The sequence below is a fragment of the Cyrtonyx montezumae genome, unplaced genomic scaffold (genome assembly GCF_038088225.1).
Source record: "Cyrtonyx montezumae isolate F1298 unplaced genomic scaffold, pur_monq_1.0 scaffold_0, whole genome shotgun sequence".
NCBI classification, from domain to species: domain Eukaryota; kingdom Metazoa; phylum Chordata; class Aves; order Galliformes; family Odontophoridae; genus Cyrtonyx; species Cyrtonyx montezumae.
This window is the reverse complement of record NW_027071824.1, coordinates 1167635-1191000: the sequence shown is the minus strand read 5'-3', so window position 1 is coordinate 1191000 and position 23366 is coordinate 1167635. Positions and strand designations below refer to the sequence as shown.

The 23366-nt window shown below is 38.1% G+C and overlaps 1 protein-coding gene across 4 annotated transcripts in view; it reads left to right on the top strand.

The window, feature by feature from the left end:
• PLCB1 (phospholipase C beta 1) overlaps nt 1-23366 on the top strand; it is a 367244-nt gene that overhangs the window by 279876 nt on the left and 64002 nt on the right. For all 4 annotated transcript variants that reach the window (XM_065738851.1, XM_065738058.1, XM_065740515.1 and 1 more), the window contains exons 17-29: nt 180-264; nt 1356-1480; nt 2475-2629; nt 4339-4503; nt 6027-6126; nt 7602-7706; nt 8056-8165; nt 12895-13027; nt 13584-13637; nt 14937-15156; nt 18794-18974; nt 20494-20570; nt 20662-20751. In XM_065738851.1, coding sequence (XP_065594923.1) covers nt 180-264; nt 1356-1480; nt 2475-2629; nt 4339-4503; nt 6027-6126; nt 7602-7706; nt 8056-8165; nt 12895-13027; nt 13584-13637; nt 14937-15156; nt 18794-18974; nt 20494-20570; nt 20662-20751 — 1600 coding nt within the window. The remainder of the gene's footprint in view (nt 1-179; nt 265-1355; nt 1481-2474; nt 2630-4338; nt 4504-6026; nt 6127-7601; nt 7707-8055; nt 8166-12894; nt 13028-13583; nt 13638-14936; nt 15157-18793; nt 18975-20493; nt 20571-20661; nt 20752-23366) is intronic.

The following is a 23366-nucleotide window of genomic DNA, read 5'->3' as shown; positions in this document are numbered from 1 at the left end:
TGAGTAAGAGAGAGCTTATTGCTGCCCACAAATGATTGCATACATAAATTCTTTGAGATTAAGGTGAAGTGAGCCAGTGAACAGATTAGAAGAAGACTGAAGCTAAACAAGTTCATATATTGCATATGATTTCCTTCTCTAATATGTCACTTGTTTTTCTCCTCCCTTTGCAATTGCAGAACGCAACAAAAGTTTTGAAATGTCTTCCTTTGTGGAAACCAAAGGGCTTGAGCAACTGACCAAGTCTCCTGTGGAATTTGTGGAGTATCCTTAACTTTCAGAAAACTGCTTTCCTAGCTTTTCTAAGATCTGAAGTCTGTTACAGGGCTTTACCGAAATTTGAAGACATGAGCTGGAAAAATATGAATCCCAAATGAAATTTGTGGACTTAACTGTCTTCATAGGTGATTTAATTAGGCTGGACTGATGAGTTAATTTAAAAGCTGGCGTGAGTCCTTGTACTATGGGTTAGGACCGCAGGGAGTGGGCTCAAACTATGTATTGAAGATGTGTTATTTTGTATTCTTTTTGATAAATTTATCATCTTATGAAGCAGTCTGAGTTACAGTAACCAGATTGGACAAATGTGGCTGACTTGATTTTTGCGAAGTCATACAAAGGAGCTTTCTTTCCCATTTATTTCCAAGAGCACTGATTTCTATCACCACCCAATTTTTTTTTCTTTTTTCTTTACTTTTTCTCTTGTAATTTTTAAAGAAAAGCTAAGGAGGAATCTATTTAAACCTTATGATGCTTCTTGATGTCTCGTCTTGGCTGCAGTAACAAAAAAAATGATCAAGATAAAATAGTGCCTTAAAGAAGATTAATGGAAAGCAATTTCCACAGATGACCTGCAGCATGTTCTCATCTCTGAGATTTGCAGACTGAACTATAAGGAACGCAAAGTCATCATTTCTGTCTTTATGTAGAGGCCAGTTTTAATGCTCATTCCAAAAGGGTATACACTTGTACTTTTTAACTGAGTACCTCTTTCCCTCCCAGAGGAAGATTCACTGTGTACAACTGATTGGCCTCTAAAAATGTGTTCTTAGGAAAATTCCATATTGGGAACCATAATTATAAATTGAATTTTATGAATGATATATTTTTAAGCATATACCTATGCTATTTCTTTATTTATTCTGGGTACTCTGTACAGCAATGTCACCATTAATTACCCCTTAATTTATCTCATCTACGAAATTGTGAATTTCTGGTATTACGGTTGCAGAAATCCAATTAGGAACCCACTCTCATTCTGTAAAGATCATTTGCATTTAAAAATTGCAGTTGTGCAACCTCTCTGAAAAGTCATTTTTGATACATGTACAAAATCTTAACTACCCACCATTTAGATACAACAAAATGCAGCTAAGCCGAATTTACCCAAAGGGAACACGTGTAGATTCTTCAAACTACATGCCACAAGTCTTTTGGAATGCTGGCTGCCAAATGGTTGCACTCAACTTCCAAACTGTAGGTAAGTTGTGCTGGTCTCTTGATTTTGTAATCTCTGCTTTTCCATTTCTCTGATAGAGGTCCTTACTGGTAGGTAAGAAAGTCTTTGTGCACCAGAAGAGTCCAGTGGTTGGCCTACAGGGCTGTTAATGTATGCTTTTAATGTAGTTTATCTTTTAACTGAGAATATTTGTAATTAATGTTCTGTAGCTAGAATAGAATACATACATAGTGGCCTCCACATTGTCATCATTTATAAGTGTTACCATTAAGTGACATTTGAGAGTTAACTGTGATTTTTATGCAGTCTTGAAAAAAATCTCAGTATATCAAAACATAAGGGACTTTAGTAAAAAAAAAAATGGAAAGAAAATTCCACTTTAGAAGTAAGAGTTTAAGAAGCAAAGACATTTAGGCTCCTGTATGCACAAATAACTTTTTGAAAAGGTTGTGGTGTCTTCAAAGATTACATCTGTTCTTAGAAATATATTTCCAGTTACTGGATCCCAGGGCATATACCCTGTCCATGGTATGGTGTTATCATTCCCTTTTTGCTTTCCAGTAGAGCCCATGTGCATACAACCTCTCCATACAATTCCACACAGTCTAGAAGTCTACAAAGAAAACTTCTCTGAGCAGATTTCAACTAAGTATCAGGCTCCTGCAGTCTGTTGTTAAAAGGGGTTTGACACATTAATTATTCTGCTGGCCTGGGTACAACAGTGCAACCAATACAACACTAAAGTACTCAATACCTAATCATTAACACTTTTGAAACTTGAAAGTTATCTTTTGAGTAGTCTCTGAAAGGTGCTTTGTGTATGTGATTTCCCTATGGAAAGAATCCAAGAGGGTGGATGCAGTCACATCTGAGAGTTAACAGGCAGCCGTGTGCTGTAAAATAGCTGTTTACATTGTAGTTCACTTGAAGCTAGAATAAATAGTACTATTTTATTGCTTTTTCTAAACGGTTTTCAATCCAGAAAATAATTCTCATCAATACTTTCATTACCTAGATTTGTCTATGCAAATAAACATGGGAATGTATGAGTACAACGGCAAAAGCGGATACAGGTTAAAGCCAGAATTCATGAGAAGACCTGACAAACACTTTGATCCATTTACTGAAAGTATTGTGGATGGAATTGTAGCTAACACCTTGTCTGTGAAGGTATGTATACACCCTGGGGAAAATGCTCTCACAACAATGACAGAGCATGAATAAATTTCTACTGGGGAGAGGCCTAGTAAATAGCCACATTAATTTAGGACTGTACCATTCATTTCATTTGATGGAGTGACATTTAAATTTTAAATGGCAGAGAATGCTCTGCTTCGTATTTCATTGTAGGTTAAATAAGTGTGTTTTTATTGTATATATTATTTTTTTGTATGAATATTTGCGTAGCTAATGAATTTAAGAATAGTTTGTGGTTTTAGTAATAAAGGTTGGAATTTAAAATGCAATGTTACGAAGTGGTCACTTGCAGTGGAACAGTTAGAACAGTACACTGTTTGGTATAAATCTTCTGGTTCCCTCTAAGCTCTCCAGCAAAACTGTGGAACTATAAATGTCAGCTGCAAGTCATTGCAAACTTGCTTTTACTGGTTCCTGTTTTAAGGACCTCTAGTGAAGTTTAAGAACTGCCAGGAATCTGCAAATTGAAAACTACTCTGAATGTTTGTAGGGATAGATTGCATTGGCTATGACACAAATTTATACTCAGTATAACTCTAGTTATGAAAACATAAACTTTCTGAAATCCTGTTCTGCTTTTAATGGACTTCCCATTAGAACAGTGTCTGTATTATAGAATCCACCTGCAAAATATCCTGTTTTCACTGAGGAAAAACAAGTATTTCCTCTTGAGCTGCAGACATAAGTGAAACAGGTCAGTGCTCAGAGGGCTATGAATAAAGTACTAACCTGCCCACATGCATGGTAAAAGAAGAAAAAAAGACAATAGTGTGGAAATGATGTTCCATGATGACATGCAGTCCTGGAAGCTTTCAGTTCCCCCTGTGTGTTTAGAGGCTCATTCTCCTGCCGTTTTACATTTCAAATAGAAGAGGAAGTCATTTGACAGTTATTGGGATCCAGAAATCATGAGAGTTGTCAGATGGCGGCCACTTCTGCCTGCTCAGAGTAGACTCTACCACGTATAAAGGCAATGTCAACACTGATCCACCTGAGAACAGAATTAGGCTTGCTTTAGGTAAAGCCAAATTTCTCATGTTACAGGGGCACTGCTGTATATGCCTCTTTAATTTTCTGCATCAATTGCAGAGCTTTCTTGCACTTTTGAAAGACGAGAATTGTGTTTTCTGTTAAATTAAGGGCTAGAAAATTTTATAGATGTCTTGTGTTCACAGTTCTTACTCTCTCTGAGAAGCCTTTATTGCAATACCAACTTTTAGCTTTTTTTTTCATCACAGTAAGAATCACATATAGTTACTCTACTATTTCTACCTCTTTCAGCACTCTCTTTTTTTACCTGTTCTTGAAACTAGTTAAAAATCAATGGTCTCAAAGATACTGTGTTGTGAATAGAGACAATCAGATTGGGGAATGAGATCCAAATGGTCAGCAGCATGATCCCAACCACATCGTTGCTCATAGGGGAATTCAGGGTCACAGGTCCACAGGAAATCAGACCTCATAAGCTGTTTTTCTGTGCCTGCAGTATTAAACAGTGTTTTTTTTAATTATTATTATTAATTGCTCTTGATGTTTTTTGGTTTTGGTTTTTGCTTGTTTTTATTTTTATTTTGAAAAGACGTATTATCTGATAAATAATGAGAATTATCCACCTGCATCTCAGCCACTTTCCTAGTCCACCAAAGCTGTCTCTAGTGACATCCCCTTTGTTTTGATCTTAGATTATTTCAGGTCAGTTTCTTTCCGATAAAAAAGTTGGTACCTACGTAGAAGTTGACATGTTTGGCCTGCCGGTGGATACAAGAAGAAAAGCTTTAAAGACCAAGACCTCGCAAGGCAATGCTGTTAATCCTATCTGGGAAGAAGAAACTATAGTGTTTAAGAAGGTTGGTGTAAAACTTGCTTCTCAAACCTTCATTACTGTCCAGTTGGCTAATTCTGTGTTCTACAAATTTCATTTGTTAAAAAAGATAGATTTTGAGCAGTTACTTTTCCAATTGTTCGTTATTAACTATTAGTGGTATAATTTTGCTACTCTAGTCATGCCATGCCCGTTCTGAAATAAATCAGTTTCAAGTAACCTCTGTTGTTTCACTAGAATACAGCCAGAAATAGTAGATATGTCAGTGGACTCATCTGCATGGGATGATGCAGTGCTGTGCTATAAATGAGCAAGTGCATGTTCTAGAAGTGGTTTAGCTGAATTTCCATGGCATTTTGCCTCAGCTGAACAGCCCTGAGTAGCAGATCCTGTTAACCTGCAAGTGAGGTGATGTGAGTACAGCTGTAACAATCTGGCTGTCCAGACTAGGTCATTCAAAACAGTCTTGTCTCTGCTTGTGTCTAGTGTATGCCACCTAAATATAGCCTAGGTTATAAAGCTGCATAAATTATAATCTACCTGAAATGAGATGTAGGACCTGAAAATACTGAGTATGTTTCAGGACTGTACAACATGAATGTCATGTGGTGCTTCACAGTTTACTTAGAGTGAATTTTCTAGATGGAGCTGTACTGTTATCTGGATTGTATTTCTTGGTTAGTTGGGTCCTGACTCCAGGTATTAATAAATAAATAAATAAATAAAAGAATTACTTTCTCTTGGCAAATGTACAGTTCACAGAGATGTTTTTACAATTGGTCCTTGCAGCCCTGCTTTCTAGGGAGTAAAGCCCTTTTCCCAGAATATTTTGCCTTCTGAATAACTTTCCTTTGGCAGCCTGCCAGAGCTTAAGTTTGGAAACATCACTAGGATTTTTCTTCTATAATGAACTCCTAATTAGTGTATTTCATTTCTCTATTTAGTTTCAATTATGCCATGGCTGCCTCTCTGCTCTGAGAAGCATAGATTACTACTTTTAGTAATGTTGAAAATTGTAGAGATTTTTAGTTGTGGATTGTTGCTTTTGTTTTTCTTCCAATGTCTATGTCAATTTTAGCAGGAGGTGTGAAAAAAAACCAACAACTTATCTGCACCCAGCTCCAAATTATGTGTAATTTTATGTATATTTATATACAGTAAGGAAGTGAGATTTTTTTAATTCTACACTCTTTTTTAAAATGTAATGTTAAAGATTCCAATCTGAGTAGAGTAGTTCAGTAGCCAATTTGTTTTCTTTTTTCACTGTTTAGAGCCCAACAGTTCAACTGTTTTACCTGGGTTTTAGTTACTATGCTAACGTCCCACCTCAAGTTTCTTGAAAGAAAAATGATTCTATGAGAATTATTTTAAAACACAGATGTATACACTCTGATCTCTTGTATGGTTGGACCTCCTGTGGATGTGTAGATATTGCTATCTGGCTGGCCTTAACTTTTCCTTTCTGTCTGGTATATCAGTATGTTTTGTCTGGATGGAGCTGTTTCATTCAGAGCAGAAAGTTAATAATGCAGCAATATTTTCTTTTAGGTTGTTTTACCTTCCCTGGCTTGTTTGAGGCTAGCAGTGTATGAGGAAGGAGGGAAATTTATTGGCCATCGGATATTACCAGTCTCAGCAATTCGACCAGGTAAACCCTTCTCTCCTTTGAAACAGACGTTATGCAGTGAGAAGAAAAAGCAAATCCAAATCTCAACTACTGTAGGCCAGTACAGCAGAAAATTCCATTTTTATGTTAGGTATATTTTCTGCTGGGTTAATGGATAAAATTGCTTCATGGAGGATCTGTCTAGCTCCAGAGGAAGATGTGCAGTGGGAGAGAGAAAAGGGAGTTGTAGAGGATTTCCATCATCTGGTGGAAGTGAGCTCTTACCAGGGCTGATCCCTTACTGGGGCACTCACCCTCCATGTGGCACACAGTCCTTTCAGCAGAGCATTAAATCACATTCATGCTTTTAAATTTGTGCTTTTGAGAACAGAAGCTGCTGTGTTAAATCATACAAGCACTTTTGAGAGCTTTTATCCTCAGGCATTTTCTTCTCTTTTTGTCTACTGTATTTGTTTTTAGCATGTGATGGAGAACAGCATGTTGATTTTTGTCTTGTGTACGTGCTGAAAGTTTGCTGGAGGAACTAGTGGGGAATAAGAAACTTTCGTAATATAAAATTCAGCTTCTTTCTTAGACATTGTTGAAAACTATCATACTGTCACACAGTATTGCCATTATTCCCAAAGCAAGGATTTAGCTGTTGGAAAACAAGTAGAAGACAAGGTGACAATTTGCTGGGACTGAAAGTCCACTTCTCCCATTCCTACTTGCTATCCCATTGATGTCTTTAAGCTAAGCAGTATGGTGAGGCATTTGAAGGGAGATAAACTGGACTCAGGAAGTTTCTGATGTTTGCTTTTTCCAAAGTTTAGACTGCTAGACTGTCTATACACAAAGTTGGGCAAGTCAGGCAGTGGGTGGCTGGGAGAAGAGACCTGGGGCTGCCAAATCTGTGATTCCTTGCCATTAACTTGGATAATCTGTGCTGCAGTGCTGTACCCATGCTGTTACAGGACAATCACCTTTTAAAACTGTCTGCAAATGTTCTTTGTTCAGATATATTCCTACAAACACATGACAGGATTCACCCCTTGCACACTTTGTAGATACAGTGTCACATTGTCTATACCTTTAATTAGGTATTTCATCACTGATCTCAATTTTACTTGTCAGTTTGGATTCCTGAGAAGTATAATGGTCACTTTTGAAAACAAAATAAAGAGGTATGAAAGAAACAACCAAACAAAAATCCAGTAAAAATTAATACAGTAGAAAACATACAAAAATTATTAATGACAATGTTTAGCATTGTTCAGAGATGAAAAAAGAAGTGTAAATACTACTTTAAGCTGCAATGTCCTGGGTCTTTCAAACAGTCCTTTGTCTACATACTTACTTATCTCTGAAACCCTTTGGGTAAATCTTGCCCTGCTAGAAGTCCCTGAGGTTATTGGCTCAGATGGAGCCAGACTATAAATAATAAATGTTAACACAGTTGCATTGGACATACCCATAGAAGAGTTTATGCTCACAACTGGTTCGTTCTCATTTTACAGGCTACCACTACATCTGTTTGAGGAATGAGAGGAACCAACCTTTGACACTGCCAGCTCTCTTTGTGTACATAGAGGTCAAAGACTACGTGCCTGATACTTATGCAGGTAATGCTGTGAAAAAGATAGTTTTGTTGTTTTTATTTCTAAAATGAGAGAGTTCTTTGTACTGTCCCTCTCTGTGTCTCATGTGAAGTAGAATCCAAGTTAGATGCAAGCTGTGAAAAGCCACTGTAGAACTATGTTCAGAAAAATGCACATCCGCATGACCCAAGCAGAAGGCCTAAGAGGGTTTACATTAGAGTACTTGCATGTGATATATGCTATCATTCACTGTTGTTTCTAGGACTTTGGAGTATCTCTCTGTGGCAGATCTGTAGGAGAAATAGAGCATCTTAAAGCCTGAGGAGCATATAACAGAAGAGGTTTGGAATTGATGTATTTGCATTATTTCTAGATGTGATCGAGGCCTTATCCAATCCAATCAGATATGTAAACTTGATGGAGCAGAGAGCTAAGCAGCTGGCAGCACTGACTCTAGAAGATGAAGAGGAGGTAAAGAAAGAGGTAAGGGGGGTTTTAGAGTCTCTGCAAATTACATGTCAGTGTTTACAAGTATCTCCTTTGCTTAGAAAGTCCTGGGAATTGTGTGTGTTGGTTGCTTAAATACTTGCAAACATCTCATCCAGAACGAGACAAGAGTACATGACTGGATAGCAGCATTGTGCTCTGTGCGTGCTTCCTCTGAAAGCAGAATGCTGTGCACGGTGCTGCTGGTCAGAGGTGAAGAGAAACTAAGAGCTGACTGGAAAACTGAGTTATTTTGCTGATGTGCAACTTTCTGTGTAGTAGATTAAATCATTGTAAGTCACTGTCTGTTGTCTTCCAGGGTGGTGCTGAAATTGCCCTTACAAAAATAACAGTGCCGTGTCAGCAGCTTTGTCTGGAAGTATTATTGTACAGTATTTTAGGCTCTGTCTGTAGTTAGGTTCTGTTTATAGCTCTTAGTTGTACATAGAATTGCACGGACATAATTTTGAGCATACTTCATCATGCCAACAGTTTAGGTCTCACTTCCAATACAAATCTATGTTCTTCCAGATGTTATCACTGTGACACCTTCAGCACTGTTTGAGAATATCAACTTTGAATTTTGAATATTGGTTGCATCACACATTAGGCATGTTACGTGAATCAAAAGGCACTCTGTAGTGTAAAGATCTCCAGCAGAGATGCAGAGACCTTCATAATCCTAAACTGCCCTCAGCTATGGTAACTGCCTTCTTCAATTCTCAAATGTGCAAAGCATCATTGAACTAGATTTTGTAACCAAGAATACATTCCCAAAGCAGACCAGAAGAGTGAAAGTCATTACGATTCACTGGCCAACAATTTACTCTTTCTGCAGTGTCACAAGTTTCTCTGAATGAGGACACTGTGAAATGCTCAGTAGTATCTTAGATAGTTATCTAGGACGCTCTACACATGAGATTCTATTTTAATAGCAAAGTCTTTTTTTAACATAATCCTTTAAATATCTTAGAGGTCATATTTACTTCTGAAAAAAGTCTGGATTTCTTTGGTCTGTATAGGCTGGTTTGTTAGAAAAATTCTATCACAGGGTATCTTCTTAAGCAAGTGCAAAGATGGAAAGCCGAGTTATAGTGCTTAGGTAGTGTTACCATGTGTCAAGGAGTTTCAAAGCCTTTGGGATAAAGGAGCTTGTTGCAGAATAGCAGAGAAATATTTTTTAGAAGAAAACTGTAGTGATTGCAGTGGTGCACTTACTAAAAATGTATAACCATTCAATCAGATGTGGTAGAAATGGACAGGTAAAAAATTGCCACTCAAAATGGCAATTTAAGCATACCATTGTTACTATCTATTTATAAACTGTGATTCTAGATAAGATATTTGACAGCTGGGCCATGCTTGGAAATCCTGAGTAGCCTGAACATATCTGATGAAACATTTTCTTCAGCAGTCAGCTGCAGGCCTGTCTGCTTAGTTTACTTGCACTTGCCCACAAGAACCACATTGATTAATAATGATAAGCACACCCACTGGCAACATAGCTAAATAATTCCAAGTATGTTCGCCAGATATGTATGTGTAAGTACACCTGGATTCAATTTCCCTAAGTGCAGTTTCTAGTCTACACACTATCGGTGTTTGTGTCTAAAGCTGTGCTGCCTCCAGGCACATATTCCCCTCCCCACATTCCTTCCCCTCTTCTCATTCACATTTATGTATCTGAGCTGCATTCTTCTGAAAGTCAGAAGAAAGTGGAAAGGTTTTTATTTGCTACCTAGAAGTTTCAGCAGCATCTTGCTAGGTAGGAAGTTCCCCTGACTTCTTACAGAACAGTAGTCAGAAAAGATATCTAAAAGTGAATTGTTCTGAATGAATAAGTTCACTTTTCTCTAAGTTTCAGACTATACTGCCTGTTAATTATCATTTGCAGCATCTGTTCTATGTTTGTTTTGTAGTGTTCCCATTATGAGTGTAACACACATTCATACCTTGACCTTTCTGGTCAGTTCATGACTTCTAAGCTTTGCTTTTCAGTTCTTTCTTAGACAGGACTTGGCAGAACAGAGGCACTGCAATACCTGCAGTGTGGATTTTGCACATTTATCTATACTTCTTATACATGACAAATTTTTATGAGCATATAAGATAGTGAAGATAATTTCCTCTTCCCCTTCCTGCTGACCTTTACAGACATGGAGAATGCAGAAATTTGCAGCTAGTAGATTTTTTTGGATTAACGAATCACAGCTTTTTAACAAATTGATGTAACTGGTTAATGTATTTTCATCCCCACAGTCCTGGGAGTTGAAGTGTTTAGGGGTCTGGGAGAAGCTGGCCAGAGTAAAAGTCTGAGTAAAAGTCTGTCCCTGCTGCATAATTTCTGAGGGGCTGTGTGCAATTCCTGCTGTGATATCAGGGAGTTAAGAGGCCTCGTGGGCTTGTTAGTAGGCCTGACAATGGGAGCAATACTGGACTCGTCATTTCTACCCATAAAACAGAGTTGAAATAAAAGCTTTTGGTTTTTTACCTGGATCTAAATCAAATGTGTGTAATCAGTCCAATTGGCTTCTCTGGTTAAAGTAAAGGTTTTGATGGGGAAAGTAAAGAGGAACATCTCTATGGAATGGCTGCACGTAGCATACTGATGTCACTATTTAAAGTTCAGGCATCGTTTTGGAAATTACAATGGTCAGATCTAGGTACAGTAGTAGAAATTAAATTACTCTGACACTTCTCATGGAGAGACTTGCTTATATTTTGCCAAGAAAGAGGCACACTGACTTCAGTACTGTCCTCCTAATTCACCAATGCAGCACAGATGTACTCAGTACCAGAAGAGAATCTCCCAAACCCAATACATTGCAACCCTTTTTCTCTGGAGAAATAAGAATACAGCCCATATAAATAAGTACTTGTATGAGTATGTATCTTTCTACTTGGTAAACATACTGTCTTGCAAAAAACATAGTAACATGTGGAACACAAACCATTTTCTGTGAATATTAAAGCTATAAATTCTTAGGCTGGACTGCATCATATTTTAGAAAGAGCCTGTAATGTTCTCCACTAGGGGAAAATCATGTTTACTTTACCAATCTGTGTGATGAATTATGAGAAGAGAAAGTGCTTTTTAATGAGATTAGATTGCTTGATGCAGTGAAAATCACTCTTTATTCACTTCCTGATCCTGTCTCACATTTCTGCTTTAGTTTCTGAAACCAGCTGTTTTATGTCCCAAACTGACAGGCTGTATTAACAGTTTCTCAACAAGCTGCAGTGCAGCATTTCACATACAAATCTAGAAGATGACAATACCCATTTTCCATGCAGTGACTTTTAGGATGCTAACTTGCCAGAAGATAGAAATCCTAGCTTTATGTGTGTTAAATATTAATGATCCTTATAGCAATAGTTCTGCTTTGTTTGGTTGTTTTTTTGTCAGACTAATGGATCGCATTCTGTGAGAAATGTATTTTAAGGGGAATTGAGGGGATAACCATGTCTCTGTGTGTTGGTCACAGCTGCAGCTTTTGCCAGTCACATTGCTCTAATGTCAGTAATGTTGGCTAGGTCATGTTTGTCCTTGCTGCTTTGAGGAAGTAAAGTTTTTGGCATTGGTTTTCAATGGCATCATGTTTCTGGCTACAGAATCTCTCTGCTATGACTTAGGTAGAAATAAGCTGGTGAGACAGAATTTTTCGTGCAATATAGACTGTGTTGTGCTGACCAAGATGAAGGAAATCTTCAGCAGGAGCAGCACAAAGGAGATCAAAATATGTTTTGCCTCAGTTGGTGCAGTGCAGGCTGATATTTTGCAAATGTGGAGTAATCAAGAGGGGAAAAAAACCCCACCAACTGTGGTATCCTGCATTTGCATGTAATGTGATTACCATCAATGACTGAAATGGAAGCAGCTGAAAGAACAAATCCAAGACTACTCTGAGACACCATGGCAACTGGCCCCTTGCAGGGACAGCAAAAAGCAGGGCTTGGCCATTTCAAAAGAAAAAATGCTTTCAGTGACCTTCTATTTGCTGGGTGCTGGGTGCTCACCTTATCATTTACTAACCCGAGGGCCACAAAGAGAATTGTAAGATATTCAGTGCTTAATAAAATGCATGCTGTAAGCCTAGGCTTTTAGGAAACTAGAAAGATTGTAGAAAATGCTTAAATATTTGGATACCACAGGTGAATTTATGCAGCGGGTTGGAGGTACTGTTTACATATTATCCTTGGAGTGTAATTACAAGAATGTAAGATCTTGGGAGTCGCAAGTATGTCTCTGTGCTGTAAAAGCAGTGAATAATGATTGTGCTGTGGATATATGAAATTTTGGTGTAATTTTGTATGCACATTTTGTTCACAGCAAGAATCTAAGTAGCATTTTTGTGCCACCTTCTCCATTATGTCTAGAAAAGCTTTGTAGCGGAGAACAGTGCTTTTCAATAAAAAACAGATTTCACATCTGGTGCAGTTAATATATACTGTACTGAAAAATGTCCCTGATGAGTTATACCCACTTAAAATACTTCTAAAGAATAATACATGCTCTATTTCTTCTTGAAATTTACCCTGCAAAAATGAACTGCCTGGGCTACTGCAGCTCTTAAAGTTACCCTTTTCTTTTCCTTTTTTTCCTGTTAAAAGTAATTTGTACTTAACATTTATAGTCTCTTACAATCGTAAAGTAGGCTAAACAAGATCTGGAAATTTTTAAGTCTGTTAGTTGGAACGAGTAATGTAAATACTCATATATTTTCAGGTGGACCACGGAGATGCACCATCTGAAGCTAACAGTGAACCTAGGCCAACGCCAGCAGAAAATGGAGTAAATCACACTGCCTCTCTTACACCGAAACCAGCAACTCAGGTTGTCCATAGCCAACCAACACCAGGTAAAAAAAGAATCAAGAAACAAAACAAGTAAAGCAAACTAAAAGTAATCTTTTCAAAATAAATCTGGATATTAATTTTTATGTGCTTTACATTTCAAGAACAAAGTTTTATTTGGTGTTTTCTTACTTTGTTTTTTGAGGGGAGACTGTGGTGATCCTTGTTTGATGTGCTTTTTTGTTGATGTTTGCTTTATTTTTATGAAGTTGGTGGACAATTTTCCAGTCTGTTAGGGGCAATCTTCTTCAAATACAGAAATATCTTCTGTTTGAGAGTTGCTTTTGTGGTATACATTCTGTGTTTGTTTATTTCCTATAATAAATGGATGTTAAATCACAGTTTTCATAGTTTAATGACTGCAAATTTCATAGCCTTGTTCCTCCTCATAAATGAAACAAGTCTGATGTTTTTCTCTGTGTTTCTTTTCTCAAATAATTAATACATAGTTGTGTAAGTGTATGTCCTGTGTCACATACCATAGTTTAATATGCAATCAAGTGACACAATAATAGCTGTTGTTTTAAAAGAATTGGTATCAGTCATCTCTTTTACTTCTAGGTTTGGTGAAAGCACCTGCAAAGACAGAAGATCTTATTCAGAGTGTCCTCACAGGTATTAAATATATTGTTTACACTGTCCAAATGATACACTTTTTGCCACGAGATGCATATTTTCCGTGAAATTGGCCATCCAGTTCACACATTCCTTTGGATGGTTGTGACTGCAGAAACTCATAGAAAATGTACATACCATGGCTTCTTCCTCAGCTACCGTGATATTAAATGTTTGAGCACATGCTTCATGAGATCGCTGTTGATTGCCTAGATTGAATTCTTAAGAATTATTCCATTGTTGCATTCTCCTAGGTCCCCTCCCCCCCCAAAAAAAAAAAACCAACCTGAAACAAAGCTATTATCTAAACAGAAGCTAACTTTGCTCTGAAAATTGTAAATAGTAGTGAACCCATTTTATCTCCACTAGCATTGCAGTGGTCTCATCACTCTTACATCACTGAAATTACCCTGTTAGTTTAAGCAAACTGTGAAACTGGGAATCATGTCCTTCAGCTTTGAAATAGATTTTAGATTACAAATCTCCTAACTCTTTTTTTGTTTGTTTGTGTTTTAATATTCATTTTCCTGTATTTCTGTACACTTGATCTTTTGTGAGATCTGGAAAGGATTCTTTATTCTTACTTCTTCCCCTTCTTCACTATTTTTGTTGCTGATATGGAGTGAACGTGCGCAGGTTGTGCCAGCAGATATTGAACTTGAACCATGATCTGGGTTCACAGAGCAGGGCATCCAAGATAGCTGTTATTCTGGGTGACAGCCCTGGATTGCATTTGCCTACTGATCTTTGTTGGTCTGGCAGACAACTAGCCATGAGTCTCCATCATGACAGAAGTTTTGAAGTTACTCCCAGAATTGCATGACGATACCAGGACAGCTACCCAAAAACAGTGCCCAGGTTGAGGCAGAAGGACAGGCAACTGAAGTCTGTTTATGAAGGGAGTTCATCATGTTGTGTGACCCATCCAGAGAGAAGGCAGGCGTGAAGTGTTGGTACAGTTCCTACAAAAAGGGACAGTAATGGTGTTTGTGTGAGGTGGTATAATTACATGTTAGACTGATGGGAATCTTTCGCCTCTGAAGGGGCTGAGAAAGTAAGTGGTTTTTATTTTGCTGGTCCATGTTGGTCATTAACTCACCACTCTTAATTGAGTTTCTCAAAGTATTTTCAGACTGGTTAACTTCTTTTCAGAAGTTAGTTTAAGCTAGCACAATTCACTTGCCAGCAGTAAAACAAGCATTCTTTTTTTTCATTCTGACTGATGGTGATTTCTGCGTTCTCTGATTAAAATCATATGTTATTAGGAAATTGAAGTTGCTTTTGTTATTGTCGTTGTAGAAGTGGAAGCACAGACTATTGAAGAGCTAAAACAACAGAAGTCATTTGTTAAGCTTCAGAAGAAGCACTACAAAGAAATGAAGGACCTTGTTAAAAGGCACCACAAGAAAACCACTGATCTTATCAAAGAACACACTGCAAAGTATAATGAAATCCAAAATGACTATCTGCGACGAAGAGCAGTTTTAGAAAAAACAGCAAAAAGAGACAGTAAGAAAAGGTAAATGCAGTTTTCCTTTTTTTCTGATAGGCTATTAATACAGAGGTGACTCTTAAGAGCACAGAAGAAGTCAAGTCAGAAGCTTTGTAGATAAAATCAAGCCAGAAGATTTGCGGATAAAATGGTGTCAGGTTCTTTGATGCAAAAATTATCAGATAAAAAGCCCTCTCTGATACCCTGCTTCTCTGCCAAAAGTCACTTATCTGTTGTTCACAATTTTAAACCTCTTTTCTCATAAACAAGATCATATGATATTTATCTTAGAATTTTTCTTAGACCTCTGCTATGGATCAGTCATTCAGCTGTACTGGCAACAGCAGCCAGTAGCTCGGTGGGGAATTTAATCACAAATGGTGAGATTGGGCTTCCCCTGCACACTGGGGCAGTTTAGGAACCAGACCACAGTGTGAAAGAACTGAAACCTAACTGGAGAATGTATTTTACATTCCTAATCAAATGAAGTGTAGCACATTTAATCAGAGCACCCCATCATCCTCAATTCTGACCTGTTTTAGGAGGAATATCTGTTCAATACTGATTGAAATCAGGTTCATGTCTGAAACTTTTGCCCCACATCTTATAATGCAGCTTCATAATGTAGCTCTTTTTTCAAGCAAGAAAGTTTTGCAGCCAGCACGCAGTCATCTTACTGATACCGAGCAACTGATTTCCTCTAGGCAGCCATAGCGTGCTGCCAGGTGTGATGGAGCAAGACCCAAGAGTTATTTGTGATTAGAGCAAATATTCTGAATTTTTAAATGAGGAAAATTATCTCCATGTTAGAACCTTGGGAAAAAATGATGCTGCAATAAAAAGGATCAGAGCTATAGTTAGGTGAAAGAAATATTTGACAGTAGCATTTGTCCATGGTTTACATGGTGATTGATGGGAATATCTTACTGATTGCTTGGCTTTGCTTCTGCATGCACACTCCTGTTCTGTCTCTCATTCTCAGTCTCTCATTGCCATATATCTTTGGGTGTGCCTATATCAATTTATATTACTTCCTTAGGTAATAAAAGGAGAGTTGTATTTGTGATCATCAGTTTGAAATGCAAAGACTGGTGGGACTCATTAATCTTTCCACAGTTTTTCTCTTATTCACATCATAAGGAACTATGTGTTGCTAAAGTGCATTCTTAACTATTGGCAAAACAAATGCACGTGCTGGTACCACCAGTGTCTAATACTGTTAAAACTGAATGACAGTCAGATAAGGATACCATCCTAAATTTGTCTTCCTCGCATGAGTGCATCATTCTCAGTCTAGCACAATCTATTTTTTAAAGTAATTAAAGGAAAAGAAGCCCTTTAACTTTTGCATAGAATTGAAATAGCTGCAGTTCTTAAACATGAAGACATTGAACAAGTGTTAATGAAATTACTTGTTGCTTTTGGTAGGAGACCATTAAAGAAAAATGTGCAAGCATGCTCTGGTTACTAGGGTTGTACTCTAATTGTAAGCAACTGTGATTCAGGCCATAACTTGTCCCTAGAAAGGAGCTTACTCATTTAATACCTTAAAGACTGGCTGCCAACTGCATACACAGTGATATTTATTTGCTGTATTTTCCATCATCAATTTGTGTGACAGGTAGTGGAAGACAAAATGATATCATGTTCCTTTTTTCCTCTGGCATATTCTATTCAATTTTAAGCAGAGAAACAAACTGAATAAATAGAATGACTCATCTGTCTTTGACTAGAAAGGATTTTGTTTTTTTATTTTGTTATGATGTGACCATAAATCATTCATGGTATCGGGCAGTAAAGTACTGCAGTCTGTTATGGGGAGCTGTCACAGTGATTTCAAAGATGTGTAGTTTTATGTGCAGATACTGAGATATCAGAAGCTTAAAAAAATCTGATGTTGAATTTTTAAAGAGCAGGAGAATGTATTTAGGGCGTTTCAGACTTGCAGTGTTTATTATCTCAAGCAGAAGACTTTTTAGTCTCACAAGGAAAAAGGCAGTTTTTACTATTTTAAATAACTATAGCTGTTTACCTCTAACTGTGAAGTGCAAATAGTTACTTCATAAGGAATTCCTGTGCCAGATTTCCATGCATGTATGTTGTCTCTGATCAGAAGTAATCAATGCTTTGTGCCCATGCCTAAAATTGGGCCAAGATTTAGTCAAGCCTTTATAGGACAGCTGAACTATTTATAGAACACAAACACAAGTATTATACTGGTGCAGCTCTGAAGTTTCTATTTAATACTCCTGTCCCTTAAAAGACAGTCTTAGTATTTTAGCCAGCTTTTAGAGACTAGCCAGGTTTTTTTTTTACCCAAAAATACAAGAGAAACATCAACTTGAAAATATACAGTGTAACAGCATAATTGATGATTAATATATATCAGTGCCGTCTTGTGGCCTGTGTGTAAATTATCCCCTACCTACCAAACTGGTATCACTTAACCTCTTAGCAGAAGATTCAAACACAATAACAATATAAGAAATACAGATAGGCTACCTTGGTCTGTGTCCTCAGATCGGTGGAAACAGCTTCACATTGTTTCAGCTGAAGTTATGCTAATTGACAGCCACTGCAAACTTGAACCTAGAAGAGGAGACAAGCAGCATGTACAGCAAGTTCACTGAGCAGTAGTGTTTGCAAATGTCTGAGCAGCAAACTCATTTTTATCAGTCAGTGCCTCCTGTTCAAAGTTCAGCTGTTTTGTCCATCTCGTGCACTGTTCCTCAGGTTTCCCAGGCAACTCATTTAACACCTGAGTACAGCAGTAAACTCAGCAGCCAAGCAGAGACACAACATCATCATATTTTTTAAGAATGTTTTTCTTGGGTTTAGTTTACTGCTGGCCTGAGAGTGATACTGCTTCTGCTGTTTATTTTTGCCTTGAGCAATTCAGTGTCATCTTGTCTCCTTTCACCATTACATCTATCTTTCCTTCTGGCTTAAGAAAAAAAAAAAACAAAAAGCAACCAGCAACCTAGTTCTTAGTGTTGGCTTTTTATTTTTTTCCATACATTTTTTCTTTGCTCTTATCTGTTGCCTTTCTGAGGTTTATTCCCCACTGGGATGTTAATTTCCCTCCTGAAGTCAGAAGTCCATAGAGCACTTTTTCTCTGCGTGTGCTATGCATGGCATTTCCTGAAGGGGGGAGAAAATACTAAATAAAGGAATGCTCCTAACCATTTTAAGCTTTTTTGTAAATGCAGATGCGAAGTTATGCTCTTAAATTTATTGCTAAGCATATGCAAGGATGACTGTTTTCAAAATACTTAACGTTCACCATTTTTACTGACGACTGTGGAGCTTTGAAATTCAAGTTAGGTGCCTGGAAGTGGATAAACAAGTCTGTTGTCAAATGTTTATGTGGGAAATCTTGGCAGTTGTATTTATAGCTCATTTATACTAAGCCCGGTTCGCCCCACCATGGCAGGTTTGTAGTGTGAGGCTTAAAAGCAGTACACGTGCCATTAGCGGACAACACTGTTTTTCCCTAAAAGGTTAAATTAGAGGATTCACCACAGCTAAAACCATTGTCTATCCTGCATGTGATGCCCAGAAACTTAACAGATGAACTGCATGTTGCCAGATGAAAGACAAGTTTTAAATATGGGGCAGAACAGGCATAGTGACTTAAAGAAAGTGTGTATGTGTGTCTTCACAGATCTGAGACAGGCAGCCCAGACCATGGTTCATCAACTATCGAACAAGAATTGGCTGCCCTTGACTCTGAAATGACCCAGAAGCTAGTTGAGCTGAAGGAAAAGCAACAGCAGCAGCTGCTAAACCTCCGACAGGAGCAGTATTACAGTGAGAAGTACCAGAAGCGAGAGCACATTAAGCTGGTACGTTTGTTACAGCCTCTGCTTTTCTTTAGCAGTCTCTGGGTTAGTAATGAAACCAGCGTGATGTTAGAACATAGTGGGGCTTACTGTTGCTTAGATTCCATTTCAGAACTTGATTTCCTTGTGATCCACTGCAACTCCAAGGAGTTGTTGTGTCACTTTGTCACCAAGACTTCTAATATATTTGGATGGTCTTGGATAACAGGTGGGAAGGTAACATGTTTGTTAGTACTACTGTGGAACTGAGTGCCTACCTTGAGTTATGCAAGTCTCAATTTATTGCAGCTTTTGGATGGTGTTCCCATTTTATTCTGCCACTTTTTTTTTTCAATGTACAACACTAAAAAAGGCAGGGTTAGCTGGAAAATAAGTGGGAACACCATGAAATAAATAAATGAAAATAGTTTCAAACACTCCCCAGGGCATAAAGTTATGCCAAAGAGCATTCCTGCTGCAGATGAATGCTTCAAGGGGATGCAGAACATAATCTGTATATGGTGAAGAAATAGTTTTCATGCATTAGTTTAAGCGAGCTTGTGTTTTTACAGCTGGAATTTGGCTGACAACTACAGCAAGATCATAGTCATCTCAGTTGCAGTAGAGGAGCCTGGACAGATGGCAGCTATTGCTGATGGATATTCTCAGGCAGAAGAGAACATTTTAAAAGATTGTTGTGAGAGCATAAACTGTTCTTCAGCTCCAGACAATTCTATCTCACACTTTTCTTCTATTATGCAATGTTTTACCTCATTGCTGTTGTGTGAAGCAATTTGTCTGCTCTGTCCTGCCATCCAAAAAGCAGGTCAGAGGAGTGATATGCCTGGCAATAGCTCAGCAAGGCCGTCTCACAGATCCATTCCCAGGGATCATAGCTTGAAGCTGACACTCCCAAGTGGTGCTCTGTTTATCATCAGTTATATGTGAGCCATTTCAGTATTACCCAGCAGGAGCAGCTCCGGTGTAGGTGCACAGACATGGTTACCTGTGCTGCAGGGAGAGAGTCCCCATTCAAGTAACATTCAACATTCCAGTAACTGTTGGCCGAATCACAGGGTTTTCAGTTTTTATTTAAAAAAAAAAAAACAAAAACCAAAAAACAACTACACTATGAGCCCACATAGTTAGTTAATTTCTCCTTCCAAAATGGGAAATGGTAGTTACCAAAGCCAAGTCCCATTTTCTACATTATCCAGTTAGGTAGTATTGTGATGAATTCAATTTTTAACACAAAATATTCAGATGGTTTTATCTCTGAGCTCTGCTGGAATTAATGTTTGTTCCATATAAAATCTGCCTTGCAGATGAGAGATTCTGATTTATTTTAAAGCAGAGCCTGTTCTCAGTGTTTTTCTTCTTTTATCTAAGGAGAGAAGAGCTGAATGAGACTAGGTAGACATTACTATGCATTTTCTGATCCATCTGGCTCACATGACTAGAACAGTCTTCTGAGGAAACATAGATGCATGTATAATGTTTAGCTGAAAATGCATATTTCTCTTTCTTGGAATTCTTTTTTTAGCTTATTCAGAAGTTGACAGATGTAGCAGAGGAATGTCAGAACAGCCAGCTAAAGAAACTGAAAGAAACATGTGAAAAGTAAGGTGCTATTCCCCTTATAATTGATTACATCTCTTTGTGCTTTTCGTTTAGGTTAGTTTTGAAACTAATTTTATTGTTTATGCTTTAGGGAAAAGAAAGAACTGAAGAAAAAAATGGACAAGAAGAGGCAGGAGAAGATCACAGAAGCAAAATCCAAGGATAAAAATCAAATGGAAGAGTAAGTGTATTCCAACATCCATATCCTTACATTGTGGGAAAATGCAAGATTTTTCACAACTGTAAATATCAGTGAAAAGTCTCAACTCTAAATCCAAGCCAGCTTTTAGTCAGACTGCAATACCTCACCAGAGCATTGGAGTCTGCCTTACTTCTGCTGATGCTAGTTTGATTTCATGGGGCCAATCTAATCTCCTGTTATACCAGCATTGAAAGCCTGGGTAATCCGCAAAGGTGCTGAGGTATGGCGTGGGAACATGCCTCTGAGTGGCTTGATGGAGTGATGCACCAAGATGCTGTTAATCCAAATACTTTTCCCCTGTGTATGACTCTAAATAGACTTAGGAATTCAGTTTCTGAAGGGATTGATCTTACCTTAACTAAGTTTTTATTTCTTATTTATCTTCTTAGCCATCTTAAAGCTACTATCTGTGAGAAATAGTAGTAATACACTGGAAGGTTTGCTAACTTTGTGGTAAATTCCCCTCAGATGCAGTGTTGGCTCTCCCCTAGTGACAGTTTTTGCTGTGTGCAGTTTATTCTGTTGAACTGAGCTCTAAGGGTGTCGTTTCTGTGAACAGCGACAGTAACACTAATTTTAATTTATGCACCACCAGGCAATACAGATTACACAAGTTGGTCATATCCTTCCCAAGGGCATGGTATCTAGGTTTGTTTGTCCTAATTCATTTGTTTTGACAAGCTGCTCAGAAAGAAAATGGGACATTTGCCTGTTTGCTGGGATATTCTTTGTTATCAATCTTTATTTTAGTAACACTTAAGAACTTGAGTTAAAATTTCAAAGAATCTTTAAGTTTGGAAAAGACCTCCAAGATCCTCCAGTCCAACCATCCACCCACCACCAATGTTTCCCCACTAAACCATGTCCCTAAGTACCATATCTAAATGTTTCTTGAACACCTCCAGAGTTCAACCACCTTCCTGAGCAGCCCATTGCAGAACCTGACCATTCTTTTCAGAGAATAAGTTTTTCCTAATAACCAACCTGATCCTCCCCTGGCACAATTTGAGGCCATTCCCTCTAGTTCTATAGCTAGTTCTGTGGGAGAAGAGGCCGACCCCCCCTCACCAAACCTTCCTTTCAGGCAGTTGTAGAGAGTCTCCTCTGAGCCTCCTCTTCTCCAGACTGAGCAATCCCAGTTCCCTCAGCCGTGTTCCCCATCAGACCTGTGCTCCAGACCCTTCACAGCTTCATTGCTCTTCTCTGGACATGTTCCAGGGCCTCAGTGACTTTCTGGTAGTAAGGGGCCCAAAACTGAACACAGTACTTGAGATACAGCCTGATCAGAGCTTGGTACAAAGAGGTAATTACCTCTCTGCTCCTGCTGGCAACACTATTTCTTACAGAAGAAAGGATGCCATTGGCTTTCTTTGCCTCCTGGGTACACTGCTGGCTCCTGTTTAGCTGAGCGTCAACCAATACCACCCCAGGTCCATTTCTCCTACACAGTCTTACAGCCACCAATCCTCTGGGACCTCTCTGGTTGACCCAGGACTGTTGACAGATGGTGGGAAGTGGCTTGGCAATCACCTCTGCCAACTGCCTCAGCGCCCATGGCCCTATGAACTTGTGATAGTCCAAGTGGAGTAGCAGATCTCTGTGTTTCCACCTGAATTGTGGGGGTTTATTCTGCTTTCCATCCCAAGATTAGGGAGCAGTATCTTTTAAAGAGAGATGCAAAGAAGACATTAAGAACCTCAGCCTTTTCCTTATCCTCAGTGGTTACGTTCCCCACCACATCCAGTAAAGGATGGAGATTCTCCCTAGCCTTCCTCTTACTGTTAATGTATTTGTAAAAAAATCTTTTTCTTTATTTATATGGATTTTTGAGCGTCTTCATAGACTCTATGTATTTGGTAACAGTAGAAGAAGGTCACACAAGTTCATACAATAAACTGCATCAGATAATTTAAGAATCATTGAATTTTGAAATACCTTATAAAAATGACAATAAAATGAGAATAATTGATTTTGAAAAAAAGGAGAAATAATATAGTTAGAGCTGATAAAATAGCATGAAATCATACAAGAAAAATGTAGTCATTACAAAAATATTTTAGCAGTAAAATCAGTTGCAGTAGAAAATTATTTGCTAGCTGAGAGGTTAATGAGACTAGTGAGAAAGGCTCAGAAACAGACAAGTGAAAATTCATTTTTGTTTCCATTTCTATTTTTTCCTCCTCTTTCCCAAGCTCTTTCTTCTTCCAGACTTTTCAGAGAGCCCTTGGGAAAGGTAAGATGGGAGTGACATGGGAAACTTAGCTTTCCTCTGCTATGTGATGCAATTTGTCCTCACTTTTGCAGTTGGGCAGGGAGTAGGGAGATTCTGGTGAATCCCATCTGAGTCACCCATGCTGGACTGTTGCTTAATTAAAGCTTTTCTTATGATAATTTGAAGGAAAAGAAAATACAGAGAGAGAAAACATTATGTTAATTGTTCTTAATTATTTTTTCTAATTCCACACATGACCAGGGGTTGTGTCACTAGTTTGAACCATCAGATTTTAATGCCACTGGAATAAATTGCAATTCAGTATGAGGTAATTAGATTTTAGAGCACTGTCCTGAATCTGATCAAGTATCCCCAAATTGTA